Here is a 16,042-nt window from a genome sequence, read left to right on the forward strand (position 1 = left end):
AGTCCTCTGGGTTATTTGGAAAAATCAGAATCCTGCAACCATTATACAAGAAATTAAGAGAAATCTTATTGTCACCCGGAGAACATTGGCAGGAGATTCCAAGTTACCCTGCAGGCCCTCTTTACTATTGTATGTGCAGGGATCTCTCTCGAAAATGGACTAAGATTCTCTTGAATCCAACGATGATTGACTGGAAGCTACAGTACAGATATGTTATAGTAGGCCCTCTTTACCATTTTTCGGACTGATGGTCAGGTCGAGTCTGAACCAATTCAAACATCACCAGGCCCAAGATAAACTATAAAGGGTGTTGGACAAAATATAATGAAAAGAGTGGATGGATTAAATTTTACCCGCCCTGTTTTGTGTGGGTAGTTTAGTTATAAAGTTACCAAAAGAAAATTTCAGAACTCGACAGAATGTGGTGGTAATGGATAGCCTTGTTTCACTCCCCACCTCACACTGTCACTCACCTCTTTTCACCTCAAAGCCCCACTCTTCCTCCGCCACCACCACCACCACCACCTCCACCTCCGTTTCCTTCTCCCTTCCACCACCACCTCAACCTCCCGAACCTAATATCCGCCGCCCCAAGTCCATCAATCCCTCCCCCAAACCCAAAATCTCTTCCAATCCCCTCAAAAACTTCTCCACTACTACTCCTACTACTACTACCAATAACAATTTTTCTCATGTCCCTTCTCCTGGTGAAACTACAAGAACCACTCAATCTCTTGTCTCCAAACTTCGCCTCTCTAGCAAACTCTTCCCGCCTCCTCCACCTCCGCCTCTTCTACATGATACCCGAAAGGCAACTCAAATTTCTGAACCCGAAGCTCCGTCGCCAGAACTTGAAAAGCCTGAAAATTTCCGCCAACATGGGAAGATTTTCATTGGGAATCTTCCCAGTTGGATTAAGAAACATGAGGTGGCTGAATTCTTCCGGCAGTTCGGTCCAATAAAAGACGTTATTGTGATCAAAGCCCACAATGAGATACACAGAAATGCGGGTTTTGGGTTTGTGATATATGGAGGTCCGCCTCCAGTAGCTGAGAAGTCGGCTTTGAAGGCGGTGGAGTTTGATGGGGTTGAGTTTCGTGGGAGAGTCCTGACGGTGAAGTTGGATGATGGGACAAGGTTGAAGGGAAAAGCAGAGGAGAGGGCTAGATGGGTTGAGCGGTATCAAGGTCAAGACTTGAGTAATAAGTCTAAGTGGCATCAAGAGAGAGAAGGGTCCCGGAGGTTGTTTCGTAAGGTTTTGGATTCCGAGCCGGAGAATTGGCAGAAAGTAGTTTTTGCTTTTGAGAGGATTGACAAGGTGATTTGCTTCTTCATTATATCAACCTTGTATATACTTGTTCATAATATTGAAAAAACAGTTACATGTTTCAGTGTAAGAAAATACCATCTGCTAGCAGGCTTCAATGATGAGAAACTTAGATATGCATATGCTTCTCTTATGTTCTCTTATGTCCATATCTTTGAGAGCCATGAAACTTCTGACTACGGCAATTCTGTCTGTTAGCCAACTTCCATTTCTTAAGGAAGTCTAAATTCCTTGGAATATTTTAAGCAACTTAAGCTTCTCCAAGGTTCTAATTTCAAGGAAATTTAATTTCATTTGTACAGAATTTAATTGTTTCTTGTCCTTTTCATTTTTCTTAGCCTTCTAGACGAGAGTTTGGATTGATGGTGAACTATTATGCAAGACGAGGGGACATGCACCGTGCTCGCGAAACATTTGAGAGGATGCGATCAAGGGGAATAGAGCCAACCTCACATGTCTATACAAAGTATGTATTTTCTATATATTATCCTTGCCTTAGTTTCACATGTTCTTATGCGAGCTGGCTTGATTTTGGGTTTCTGAGCATCTTAGCAAATGACTTTTATGTTCTTCTGATAGGCATCTATAGTTTAGGGGTGCTAATATTATTGGGCTTAAATCATGTTAAATTCATTGATTGTTTTCAGAAGATCCATAGAGAAGAGCCAAGCTGCTTTATCTTCAATCTTATAAAGGCCTTCCCCATATCTAGAAATTGTTAGTAGCTTCATTGTTAATGCCTCTGAGATGGTTCTATTGCTTATCTTTCGTCTTCTTCTTCTTCTTCTTTTTTTCTCAACAGTATTTCTATACTTCATAGAAGTTTACCTTTATCTTTGTATGATTGATTTCCAGTAGTTTTTAGGGTAAAGTTTATACATTGTTCTTTATCAGATATTAAGATAGTTTATGTCGTGCAGCCTTGTTCACGCGTATGCAGTTGGCAGAGACATGGAAGAAGCCTTATCTTGTGTTAGAAAAATGAAGGAAGAGGGCATTGAAATAACCCTTGTGACATACAGTATACTTGTCAGAGGATTTGCCAAAATTGGCAATTCTGAGTAAGTAAACCTCACAGGTTCTTCCTTTTCCAATACATTTGTTCCTTGTTTTTCTCCTTTTTCTCTTTTGAGTGTTTGGCTCTTCAGTTAATTTTTTTGACACATAGTGCCTGCTTTGTTAGGACCTTAGTCTTTAACTGTTTTTTGGAATGTTGCTGAAATTCAATGTGTTTTTTCAGGTCATAGGACTTTCTTGGCTCCATGAAACTGTAAATAATGGAATATGGTTGGGGCTACACAGGATATTAGTTTCAATTATTGGGAATGGTCATTTTTATTAATTTACAGTGGGTGCAATATCCAAGTTATTACATTTGAATGTAACTTTGATATTTTTCTTTATCAAGATTTAATTACTCAGTCTGATAATGCAACTGTCAAACATTTTATAAAAATATATCTAATATGTTAAAATTTAGATAAAGGGTAAAACATATTAAATTCCTGAAAAACCATTGCTGACTCGTCTAAGGGTCTAATTATTTGTGGATTTTGAGGTGGGTTAATCATAGTCATGTTCCAAGATTTCTGTAGCAATATGTTATTTTTTCTGTTTGGATTGTTCAGAACCTCTTCTAGTATTCCATTGAAAATATGTGTCACATTAACGATTTCTCAGGCTACATCAACTTTTATGCATTTAGTATTATTTTTTGGAAGTTGATAGAAATCTAACAAAAAGTTACCAGTTTTATGATGGGGGTGGGGGACAGCCAAAGGATAATGTAGTGCCTATGCATGTCTTTTGCTATGACCAGTACTGACTCAATCTATAGCCTCTAAGATATCACTTAATTTCCTCTGACGTATGTATAATATATTTGACAACATTGAATATCATTAGGAGTGCTCTCATGATTCAAAAGTCTTTTGGTGTAAAATGAAAAAGCAAAACTGATAATTTCTTTGGAGGTTATTTCTGATTTGATAAGTGTTAAGTGGTGTCATCCCACATCTATTAAGTCTTTTGATTTTTTTGAACTCTTTACTTATTACCAAATGGTTTTAAATTGGATGCTTATCACTAAGGGACCAAGAGGATGCAAAATTTTCCTAATTGCATGCCTGGTTCAATGCTCTCATGTGTTTGAATGGACTTATCTGGTTAAAGTACCATGTTTCTTGAGCATCTTGCTTTTGCTTTTTTTAAAAAAAATAATTTTTGTTTGCAAAATTGTGGTAGACTAGTTAAAGTTTGTTTGTTGAATTTTATGGCCATTATGGGGCTATGAAATGGTCAATGACCAAAATGGGTAAGTTTGCTTCATCTTGAACTAATATCCTGGGTCATTTTGGAAGAGCTGCAGATTATTGGTTTGAGGAGGCGAAAGAGAGACATACACCTCTGAATGCAATCATTTATGGAAATATTGTTTATGCTCATTGGTAAGTAGTAAAAGTTTGGCTTCTATCATACAATATTTTTATTCTTCTGTATTTTGTGTTTTTTTCTCTTGCAATTTTTGGGCCATTTTCTTTTTGTTCATAGGTCAACGAAGATAAATTTGAGACTTATAGTGGATTCACTTAGTGTGTGTTTATGTTAATACATCTTCAGCTATGTTCTTTTTTTTTTTTTAATCATGTTCTAATTAGTGGGTTTTGCTAAAATGTCCAAGTGATCTCATGTGGACTGATGCAATATCTCATAGATATTGTTGATATAATGTATATTTGGAGATTCGTCTGCTGTGGAGTTGTTTTATTGCTGCAATTCCAGAACTCAATGTTAGTTAACCTTTAACATTTTCAAACTCTTTTCTATTCACACCACTTCTTGTGAGTTAAGTCTTAGTGAAACATGTTCAGTATGCAAGGTGTTAGTTGCCAATGTGTATAGACGTACAGATGAATTTATGTTTATAGGTGTTAGTTCTTCTAGGATAATCCTTTTAATAGCTTTTTAAGATATGAATTTATGTTGTTATATTAAAGTAGTATCTTTCCCAAGGTAGCTATCATGTTTCTACAGTTGGCTATCTCTGTACTTTTGCCATTCTGTTTGTCTAAGCTTCTTATTTTTGTTGTTATAATTATCTTCATTATAGGCTAATTTTTTGCTTCCATATTTTGCTTTCATTTGCAGTCAAACATGCAACATGGAGCGAGCTGAAGCATTGGTTAGAGAAATGGAAGAAGAAGGTATAGATGCCCCTATTGACATTTATCATACCATGATGGATGGCTATACAATGATTGGCAATGAAGAAAAATGCTTGATCGTGTTTGAAAGACTTAAGGTAAAATCTCATTTCATTTATTCTTGTAAAATTTTCTATACACATGGAATTTAGAAGTTATCAGAACCAAATAGATATAAATTTGCGTTCATAGACCATGTCTTAATCTAGTCTCTATGTATCCCCTGAAGGAAAAGAAAGAGTCACTGCCCTTTTGATAGTTTGGCTTTTTTATTTTGGTAGTTCTTTTACCAATGAATGGTCGAGCTTTCTGATTTTTCCTTGTATTAAGCTGGTAGTACCCTGACATCCCTCATCACTCTGAGGTGTATGATCTGTGCATTTTGGAAAAGGTTAACAATTGACTAATATAGGAGAAAACTCAAAAGGACAATGCTTTGGCATCTGAAAAGCTAACTTTGTATGTAGATATTTTTGATTGTGGCTGTAAAGGCCTTAATCTTTTCTCCTTTCACCTTTAACTTAGGCAGTGTAGAATGCTGTTTTTATAGACCAACCTTCTCTTTCCATGATTTTGCTTTTGTTTTCTTCTCTCCTTAGTCATGAAGCTCAACCTTTTGAAAAGATCTGGAGTTCATAACTTCTCTCTCTTTTTTTTTTCTTTGGAATATGGTTATGTTTATTTCTTCTCATTCATCTCTTTTACACATAAACTGCCTTTTGCATAACTAAGAATATCATATTATAAAATTCACCTCTTGAATTTTTAAAATAAAAGTAACTAAAACATGTTAATACTTATAAAGATTAAATCTTGAACTTTTTGGTCCAGGAATCCTAGAAAAGATGAAGTGGATATTGTGTTATCTATTGCTAGAAATTGATCAAATTGGAGATCAGCATTTGAAAATGAAACCATGTAATTGTTTTTAAATATCTATTTTCTGGTCAGTCTGTTATTGTACAAGTAAAATTGATGTTAGAATAGAAAATTTTTGCTGGTTGAGGGATGAATCAAGAAAAATATTTAAGTTGTTACCTCAAATAATGCAATTTACTGTCTTTTTTGTCCCCTTGTCATTCATGGATTCTCCATTTCCAGGTTTGGACTGGACATCACCATGTATCCTATATATCAATCACATTTGAGCATCACACCACTCTCTCATTCTGCCACTTTCAACCAAACACATAGTATTGCTCTCCCTATCACAAACATACAATATTCCTCAATCATTTCAATTATCTTTGATTTACATATAATTCTAAATTACGTTGTTATTTTTCACTTGTCAAACATATTTTACCTTTGAAAATTCGACTTCCAAAGATTTACTCTCTTAGTATGTGACTGAACGGAGACAGTCTTAATTACTAAATGGGTTCTTATTGGTTGAAGGGTGTAAATTCTTCATAGAAAGGGCTAGTTCAATGTAATATTTCCATGGAACATGTTATACCAACTATACTTATCTTTTTCTTTATGTTAACTTTTTCTAGAATTTTGCTGCAGGAATGTGGATTTACTCCCTCAATCATCAGCTATGGATGTCTTATTAATCTTTACGCTAAGGCAAGGATTTTTAATTTTTACTTAATGATTCTTTTCCTTTGTATGCACTCCCCCAAACCCCCCTTGTATGGTGTATTCCTCTTCTTTCTGTGTGTGTGTTTTGGGGAGTGTTGAAGTTCAGTGAATCCCTTTGTTGAATTGAAGCATTTTATCCTAGTTTGCCTGTCCTTTCCCTAGAAAGTAGTCAAATATATGTTCAACTAGTTTTCTTTGTAGTCTCTGGAAAAATCTGTAGCCCCTTCATGCCTTGTCCCTGTTCGTCTGTGCCAGTTAAATTCTAAAGAAATTAGATGGGATTAGTACTACAAATGAATTAGGAGCTTGTGATCTTTTCTAAGGAGGCAAACTGAATTTGAACTAAAATATAGACTTGTTTCTTATGAAACATAACTCAAGTATGCTGGTCAAGAGCATAAGCCGACCCTTTAAATTGCATCTTTGCTATTTTCACTTCAAAAATATTCTTGTTAATATGTCTCTGCTATTTTCTAAATAGTTTCTGTTAATTAAAATATTCTCTGCTACTTTCACTTCTAAAGGTTTCAATTTTTTCCCTGAAATTGCATCTCTATTATTGTGGAAAAATGCTTAAAGACATTATTGTGAAATACTCCTGTTAATATGTCTCTGAATTAATTGTCTTCTCTATGTATTTTGTTTCCAGATTGGAAAAGTCTCCAAAGCTTTAGAAGTTAGCAAAATGATGGAATGTGCTGGTATAAAGCATAACATGAAGACTTATTCCATGTTGATCAATGGATATTTGAAACTAAAAGACTGGGCCAATGCTTTTGCAATTTTTGAGGATCTGGTCAAAGATGGTTTGAAGCCTGATGTAGTACTATATAATAATATCATCCAGGCCTTTTGTGGGATGGGTAACATGGATCGTGCTATTCATACTGTCAAGGAAATGCAGAAGGAGAGGCATCGACCTACTACACGTACATTTATGCCCATTATACATGGTTTTGCAAGAGCTGGGGAAATGAGAAGAGCCTTGGAAGTTTTTGATATGATGAGGAGGAGTGGTTGCATTCCAACTGTACACACTTTCAACGCTTTGATTCTTGGCCTTACTGAGAAACGTCAGGTATAATGATATATAAGATACTGAGGTAGTTAAATCCTAGATTGTTCATGTGCACTGGCAAAGCTAGAGGGACGCTTATATCACGAATTTTTGTCACATTAGTCGAGTATTAATTTTTTATAAAATAATTAATTCAAGTATTTCATCCCTGGGTATTTCATTTAGCCTATGGAGTAGCTGCATGCAGAACATTACCAGTTGGCTGGTAAATTGTTTTACACATGGTAATGGAAGGAGAAGTTTTCGTACACGTGAGGATTCATAGGTATTGGATTAGGCAATTTGGAGAGCCTTCTGCTATTCCATGAACCCTACTCTCCCACCCTCAAACCTCAAACTGGAGACTTTAAAATTGGAATTTCAAGTGATATCTATTGTGGCATTCATTTTGAGACATCTCATCCTTCTTTTGACTAAGATCTATTGATATTGCTAACATAAGGTTTGAATTAATTTTTGTAGATGGAAAAAGCTGTTGAAATATTGGATGAGATGACACTGGCTGGCGTAACTCCAAATGAACACACATACACAACCATCATGCATGGCTATGCTTCATTGGGTGATACTGGAAAAGCCTTTGAGTATTTTTCAAAATTGAGAAATGAGGGCCTTGAGCTAGACGTCTATACATATGAAGCTCTTCTGAAAGCATGCTGCAAGTCTGGGAGGATGCAAAGTGCTCTAGCTGTCACAAAAGAGATGGCTGCTCAAAATATTCCGAGAAACACCTTTGTCTACAACATTTTAATCGATGGGTTTGGACTTTTACTAACTTCTGTCTCTCTAATTTACTAAAACACAGTCTTAGTATCCTCTTTTAGCCTGCTACTAGTCTTCACCTATTTTGGGTATCTATAATATGAAAAGACTTCCATCTTTTGTTTTGTTTTCTTTTAGATGGGCTAGGAGAGGTGATGTTTGGGAGGCTGCTGACTTGATGCAGCAAATGAAACAAGAAGGGGTTCAGCCTGATATCCATACTTACACATCTTTTATAAATGCGTGTTGCAAAGCTGGAGACATGCTGGTATGTATCTTGAGGGGATTTTACAAACTGTTTTTAGTTTTATAGTCCGAATAACACTTAGTGTGAGATTCCGTTGTTATTCCATTGCTTAGGTGTATTTACCCTAAAATGCTTTAATATATGGCTATTTTAGGATTTAATCCGGTCTTTTCAGATCAAGATGAGTTAGTCTTAGATTTCTTTAGTTTTTCATCTCTTATCATCTCAAATAGCATACTTGACCATGAATTGAGTGGACTCGTGCCTTTGTAGGCTGTGGAAGTCAGAAGACTGTGAACTCGACTTTATTTGTGTTCGAGTGCATTCTCGCTAGATAGATTGCATGACCCTTGTTAATTTTATTTTTGGCATTATTTTCCCTAAAACGAGCCTTCGAGTGTTTCCTGTCCATTGATGTTAATATTCTTTCAGCAGTAAATTCTTACTCTGATATTTGTTTTTACCAGAGAGCAACAAAAACAATTCAAGAAATGGATGCTATTGGAATAAAGCCAAATGTTAAAACCTATACCACACTTATTCATGGATGGGCGCGTGCTTCTCTTCCGGAGAAGGCCTTGAAATGCTTTGAAGAGATGAAGCTGGCCGGTTTGAAACCAGACAAAGCCGTATATCATTGTTTGATGACATCACTTCTATCGAGGGCTACTGTTGCAGAGGCATATATTTACTCGGGAGTGTTGTCTGTTTGTCGAGAGATGATTGTGTCTGGTTTGACTGTCGATATGGGAACTGCAGTTCACTGGTCGAGGTGTTTGCGAAAGATTGAGAGGTCAGGTGGAGAGCTTACAGAAGCTCTGCAGAAGACTTTCCCTCCTGATTGGAATTCATACCATACAATTGCTGCAAATTCTGATTCCGAAACAGATGATGAGCCCAAAAGTGATGACGAAGATAACGATGTATATCTTGATAATGTGACCGATGGTGACAATGATATTGATAACGAAGATTTGAACAGATTATGGTAATAAATCATGTTTTGCTACTATTAGTTTATGTATTGTCAGCCAGGTCATATGCCTATCCACTATTGTTCCTATCTTGAAAATTTTCTTAGCTCACATTTTGCCGAGAGAATTTTTTGTCATAAATTTTAGAAATGAAATCATGAATTAGAAAATGATAATTGTTCCCTCCATTGTATCTATCAAATGGTATTTTTGCTCTTATGCCCTTGGGCTATTATCCTTATAATGCCCCTTCCTATTTCTAATCCAAACTTTAACTCCCAAGACATTTACTTCTCACATTTTTGATTTTCTTGCAAAATAGTCTATACCTCAAAATTTTAGTTCTTATTCTAACCAATTAATGAATAATTTCTAATGTTTACACATTGATTACGAATTATAAAATCAAACGGATGCTCAATTCTCAGAGACCTCACTTTTAACTTCTCAAAACATTTCGGATTACCTATGCCAACGAATTATGACACCAAAAAATTCTGGGCTATTACAACCTATCTGCCTAACTGTGAAATTCATCCTAAACCTTGTCATCCATGTATGCAAAGTATTTAAATATAAAGGAACCTCTGAAGATTAAACTCAGTTTCCTGTTGTTGGATGCATGTCCACTAGAAGGCCCATGAGCAATACGACATCTTCATCTTATTGTTGCTTTGCTGCATGGGAGATGAATCATATGGTTTTGAGGTCTTTTATAGTTTAATCATGACACAAAAGTAACTTTCTCAATTTATCTAGCGTGATAGAAACTTATTTCTGTTAACTGAGGAATGATTCTTTCGTCAGGTAGATTTATTTTCATATTAATGTAACCTTAAGCCACAAGAGAATAATTTAATATTTTTATATTCTGAGCAATATGTCATTCTTCAGATCTCAATAAGCGAGTAACCATTAGGTATAATTAAAATTAAAATTTAAAATTCTTGGATAATTTATTTTTACTTTTATTTTAATTAATTTGGATAAAAAGTATAAAAATATCTTATCTTCAACTTATTATACACCCATTCAGGGTAAAAAGTATAAAAATATCTTATCTTCAACTTATTATACACCCATTCAGTTACATGTTTTTAACTTTTTCCCTCCTAATGTATCTGAACTCTAGTCCTTTATATTTTAAATTTATTTCAAAATGATCTCTTATTATTCCAATAAAATATGTTGTTAATAGTTAGACCCAATTTAACATTTACATTTTTTTTGTAAAAATGCTAAATTAGTTAATCCTTAATCTCACCATTAAAAATTCCCTTTAATGTTGGTGATAAGGTATAAATTATCATAAAAATTTAACAAGAGTTTAGAAGGAAAGAGAAACTAGATATAGCAATATTTTACATACATAATTTACAGAACAACTTTCATATAAAATTAAAATAAACCAAACATTATATATATAGTTTGGGGAATAACATTAAATTTCAACTTAAAACTTGATAGAGCAATAACTCACTTATATAGTTTGGAGAACAACACAAATTAAAATAAACTAAACATTTCTTGGTTTCTTAGGGGATAATTATGAATTACATAAAAAAGGTGATCAAAGGTTTGACAATTGGCACACTTAAAGTTGATTTCACATGGCGTCACATTAAACAACGAAAACAACCTATCATAACAAGTGACAATTTCTCCAATGTTGTGTTGCTGAATTCAACTTCTTCATCAAAAGAATCTTGTTGATTCAGAAGCATGCATAACGTTACTTGAAGAATCTTAACAAAAAAAGAAAAAGGGTTAAAAACTGCTAAATTTGACATGAATAATCTACTATATAAAGAATACATATATGAGGAATTTAAATTGGCTAATAGTTTAGCTCATTATGCTTTGCACTTTGATTAATGTTACATCAGTTCTTCATAGTGTCATTAGCATTAGAGATAAGAGAAGTATTGCTAGATCGAACATCCTCCATAGAACTTTTTTGCTTAATTTTAGAGATTTCAGTGATTTCAGAAGCTTCAGAGGCCATTGATTAGAGTTAGAATTATGGACTCTTTCAACTTTGTTTACTTTCAATTTATAGAGAATTGGGTAGTGAAACGACATGGTTTTATAGAGAATAATAATAATAATAATAATAATAATAATAATAGGTGTTATTAGGTACAAAAGCACAGGAAATTTTTTTCCACAAACTAGGTTAAGATTTCGACACATGTCATATTTATTCATTTTTAAATTTTTTTAAATACAATTTAAGTACACATGATAAAATTTCAACTCGGCTTGTGGAGTAAAAAATTTTCATTGGCAGTGTATCAAATAATAATAATAATCAAATTTAGTTCAAAATTGAAAATTTCTCATAAAATGATTTTGAGAATTTTCAAGTAAAAGTAAATAAAAAGGAAACGAGTTTCATTAAAACAACTAAGGAATTTATATTAGATTATAACACACCGACTTCAACAAGTGAAAAAATTAATGATTTCTTTTAACAAACGTGAGAAAATTTAAGAAAAAAATGAGTTTATATTTAATACGCTATCAATATATAATTTGGGTGAATACTTATCACACTTCGGGTGCACTTTTTAATTCCACAAGGCTACCAAACTGCCAAATAGATGCAGTCAACAAGAAGGCCGCAGTGCTGCTCAAGAATGTGGCTGACATGGTGGAATTCGACTTTGGCGAAATTGTCAAGCATACTGAAAAGGTCCATGGAAATGCTTACTACCATCTCCTTCCCTCGTTAAGTAGAACCCAAGGCTCATTAGAGACACTAAGCATATTGAGAGAACTATTGTTGAATTGAACTTCTCACCAAAATGGCTCGAGGGAAAACACACTACCACTGACCCCAAAATGCTACTTGATGAAATTGAGGAAGCAGAACATTGAGAATTAAACAACATTTATCATTTGAATATATTTTAATAATTGTAAATTAAATTATAATTATGATAATTTTAGACATCATAAATCTACAAACCAAAATTCAAATAAATTTATTCTCTCTGATCTCTAACACTCACCATTAAATCAAATTGGATCTAGAGTATGTTCTTCTACTTGCCGATGAGTATTGATCCATCATACTGGTAGTCGAATCATTGTTTAGAACTCATTGGCGAAACTTTAAAAAGAAGATTTAACAATCTAGTGACTTAAATTAAAACTTCTGAATAGTTCAATGACTTAAACTTTTTAAAATTAAGTAACCAAAACTAAAATTTACCCATAGTTTAGTGACTAATGGTGTAATTTACTCCTTTTAAAATAATTTTTCCTTTAAGTTTTAATTGAATTAAGTAAAAATAACAAAATATTTTATTAGTAACTTATTATACACCTATTCAGTTACATATTTTTTAACATTTTATCCTCCTAATGTATTTGGACTCTGGTCCTTTTATTTTAAATTTATTTTAAAATGATCCCTTAATTTAACAAGAGTTTGGAAGGAAAGAGAAAATACATAGAGTAATATATTACATATAGTTTGGAGAACAACATTAAAATTAAAATTAAAACTTACATTAACATTAAAAGAAACCAAACATTACTTATATAGTTTGGACAACAACATTAAACTTATACTTAAAACCTAAAACAGCAACAACTTACTTATGCAGAACAACATTAAACTTAAAATTAAAGCCTAAGAGAGCAACATCTTGCCTATATAGTTTGGAGGACAACATTAAAATTAAAATAAACTAAACATGCTTTGGTTTCTTGGGGGGATTATAATGAAGTACATCAATAAGATGATCAGGGGTTTGGCAATTGACACACTTAGGGTTGGTCTCACTTGTCAGCACAAATACTAAACAACGAGTACAACCCATCGCAACAAGTGGTGGTTCCTCCGGTGTTGCGTTGCTGAACTCAACTTCTTCACCAGAAGAGTCTTGTTGATTCAGAAGTATGCGTGACGTTTCCGATAGTGATGTCGATGAGACCTCCGAAGATCGGTTAGTAGATAAACGATCTTTTGGGGCCTGACCTATCGGAGTTAACTCAACATTCAAATCTATGCTTCTTCCGTTTTCTTCTTCGCCAGTTTTAGTCAAACTTCTCTTCCGAGCAACTCCCTGACGAGGTTCCTTAAAAAAAGGCACAAAAAAAAAATACAAGAACATAAAAAGTTGATAAATTGAAATGAATTTCTTTGTTAAGAGTATCGTCAGATTTCACTGGATTTCAATCATTTACTCAGACTTCTCGGAGAATCTTAACAAAAAAAGAAAGAGGGTTAAAAATTGATAAATTTGATATAAATAATCTACTATATAAAGAATACATATATAAGAAATTTAAATCAGATAATAATTTACCTCATTATGCTTTGCACTTTGGTTAATGTTAGAACAATTCTTCACAGTAACATTAGCACTAGAGATGAGAGAAGTATTGCTAGATCTAACATCATCCATAGGACTCTCTTGCTTAATTTTAGAGATTTCAGAGGCCATTGATTGAAATTAGAGAAGAATAATGGACTCTTTCAACTTTGGTTACTCGCAATTTATAGAGAATTGGGCAGTGAGAGGACATGGTTTTATAGAGAACAATGAGTAGGTAATAATAATAATAATAATAATAATAATAATAATAATAATAGGAGTAATTATTTTATACAGCGATGGAAATTTGTAACGCATAAGTAAGATTGAGATTTTGACATCTTCTATTTTTTTTAATACAATTTAAGTACACAAGGCAAAATCTCAACCCTACTTATGAAGTTAAAATTTTTCATCGTAAGTATACCAAATAATAATAGTAATCAAGTTTATAGTTAAAAATTAAAAATTTCCCATAATATTTTTTTAAAATTTTCAATTAAAAGTAATTAAGAAAAGGAGTTTCATTAAAACAACTATGGAGTTTCATTAACAAATGTGAGAAATTTTGGTAAAAATGAGTTTGTACTTAATACTCTTATCAATATATATACACCAAACTTTTAATCACATGATGACATCTTTAAAAAAATCCTTAACACCTCATTCAAAAACCTTCAAAATAAATACAAATAATTAAACTTTGAATAGGTGACATTATGTAGTTAACATTTTCACGTATATATTTAGGATTAGTATTTGGTATACTAGTATTATATTTTTTTATCATAAGCAGATTTTAAAATTATCATGTCTCTTTTTAAAAATATTTCTTTTAATATTTTACCATACTGCTATAGGATACTTGTCAACCCTCTAATCTTAAACTCTATTAATAATGTACCAAATATTTTCTCATATATTTATACACTAACAATATATTAAATCTATACTACTATAATGCTTCGATTGTATTGGTTTGATAAAATAATTGGACAGAAAAATAACTAAAAATTATTTTATAAAAAAGTAATAAATATTATTATTGATATATTTAAATTTTCATATTTTTACATAAAATCTTTAAATAATTAAAAAACCACTACTTAAAATATCCAAAAGTTCAAAATTGAACTTGCAATTATAAAATTATATTTGTTTGTTTAAAGATTTTACTTTCAACTACATCATAAATGTGACATAATATAGGGGTGAAAGTACATGTGAAGTCTCTTTAGTACAGAGATTAGGTTAAATTAGTATCTCTATTATTAAATGGATCAATTAAATCGTTGTACTTTTAAAAGAATCAAATAATGTCAAATTATAACAGAGTTAACATTTTGTGTAAAACTAATATGAAAATATTCTTTTCATTTGTAGTTTAACTCCAAAAAGCATTTCATTTATGGAAACATAAAAGAGCTTTTAAAATAAAACTTTGTTAAACAATAAATGTTAACTCTATTAAAATTTGGTCTTATTTCATCCTTTTAACAATTACATGACTAAATTAATTTATTTAATAATAGATGGACTAATTTGATAAGTCTTTATAGTAAAAGTATGTTCACCCATATGTGATTTTTTCTATCTTTTAAAATAAAATAACGATATTAATTGATTCACGAGACCGATTTATATAAACTATTAATATAGTTGACAAAGGTTAAGATCTCGAATATTAAAGCTTGGATTTCAAGTTTTACTATCTACAATTATAATGTGTGGGTCTCCCTCCCACTCTATGTGTATGCCCCAAGACCCACCACCATTAGCAATTGCAATATGTGAGTCTCCATCCCCCCACCTTGGGCCCCATCATCTTATACCGTGTGGATCTCCTTAGTCTCTACCTTGTGCATATGCCTTATATGAATTTTGTCTAATTATTCATCAGTTATATATTATATTGATTGAATTTTACATTATAATTGTTCAAACATATATTTATATGTCTCGTTATTTTATATTAATAATTTAAAAAATATTTAAAAAATTATACATGAGAAAAAAGGAATAGAAACTGAAACAATATAAAGGTGACAAGTTGAAATGAAATCAGAGGTTTTTATTAGCATTAATGTATTGAAGGAAAAATCCAAAAAGGGAAATATTAGTAACCGTTGTAATTACACAAACAGACATAAAAACAGCAAATTCCCATTTGTAGAGGATTAACGTCTTCTTTCCCCACCGTCACCATGCCTTACTCTTCAATGGACTGCATTTATTCTTGTTCAAAAGAAAGCGTTTTAATCTCATTACTATGTTTTCATTGTTAGAATCAATCATTATAAATATCGAATTGTATAACTAATTTTGGAAGAATTAAAATTGAAAAATGAAAAATATTTAGGAGTTAAAATAAATAAAAATTTAAAAAAAACTAAAATGTAAATTTATCATTATACTAATTTATGATTTTTAAAAATTAAAGGAACTAAGGAAAATAAAGTTGTCATTTTCTTTGGGGGAGTGCCACAACCCCTGCTATCCCTCTATTATTCAGGTGAAGCTCATATTTGAGGTCTTA

At 32.5% G+C, this 16,042-nt stretch overlaps 2 protein-coding genes across 2 annotated transcripts; one reads left to right on the top strand and one right to left on the bottom strand.

The window, feature by feature from the left end:
* The first annotated feature begins 311 nt into the window (after positions 1-311).
* LOC108464073 (pentatricopeptide repeat-containing protein At5g04810, chloroplastic) lies at positions 312-9,348 on the top strand. Its single transcript, XM_017764157.2, has 10 exons — positions 312-1,318; positions 1,666-1,793; positions 2,248-2,388; positions 3,688-3,774; positions 4,475-4,628; positions 6,043-6,102; positions 6,767-7,195; positions 7,658-7,953; positions 8,096-8,225; positions 8,672-9,348. Exons 1-10 carry the CDS (start codon positions 431-433, stop codon positions 9,194-9,196), a joined length of 2,838 nt encoding a protein of 945 aa, XP_017619646.1. The 5' UTR covers positions 312-430; the 3' UTR covers positions 9,197-9,348.
* A 3,324-nt stretch (positions 9,349-12,672) lies between these two features.
* Positions 12,673-13,715, bottom strand: LOC108463374 (protein GL2-INTERACTING REPRESSOR 1-like). Its single transcript, XM_017763321.2, has 2 exons — positions 13,498-13,715; positions 12,673-13,266 (listed from the first exon to the last, which is right to left on the bottom strand). Exons 1-2 carry the CDS (start codon positions 13,633-13,635, stop codon positions 12,877-12,879), a joined length of 528 nt encoding a protein of 175 aa, XP_017618810.1. The 5' UTR covers positions 13,636-13,715; the 3' UTR covers positions 12,673-12,876.
* Positions 13,716-16,042: the final 2,327 nt, after the last annotated feature.

The sequence above is a fragment of the Gossypium arboreum genome, chromosome 13 (genome assembly GCF_025698485.1).
Source record: "Gossypium arboreum isolate Shixiya-1 chromosome 13, ASM2569848v2, whole genome shotgun sequence".
Lineage (NCBI taxonomy): Eukaryota > Viridiplantae > Streptophyta > Magnoliopsida > Malvales > Malvaceae > Gossypium > Gossypium arboreum.

Coding starts and splice junctions, on each gene's coding strand:
- LOC108464073 (XM_017764157.2), top strand. CDS start 431: ATGGATAGCCTTGTTTCACTCCCCACCTCACACTGTCACTCACCTCTT. Junction 7,196..7,657: donor GCCTTACTGAGAAACGTCAG/GTATAATGATAT, acceptor TAATTTTTGTAG/ATGGAAAAAGCTGTTGAAAT. Junction 7,954..8,095: donor TACAACATTTTAATCGATGG/GTTTGGACTTTT, acceptor GTTTTCTTTTAG/ATGGGCTAGGAGAGGTGATG.
- LOC108463374 (XM_017763321.2), bottom strand. CDS start 13,635: ATGGCCTCTGAAATCTCTAAAATTAAGCAAGAGAGTCCTATGGATGAT. Junction 13,267..13,497: donor AAAGTGCAAAGCATAATGAG/GTAAATTATTAT, acceptor CCTTTTTTTAAG/GAACCTCGTCAGGGAGTTGC.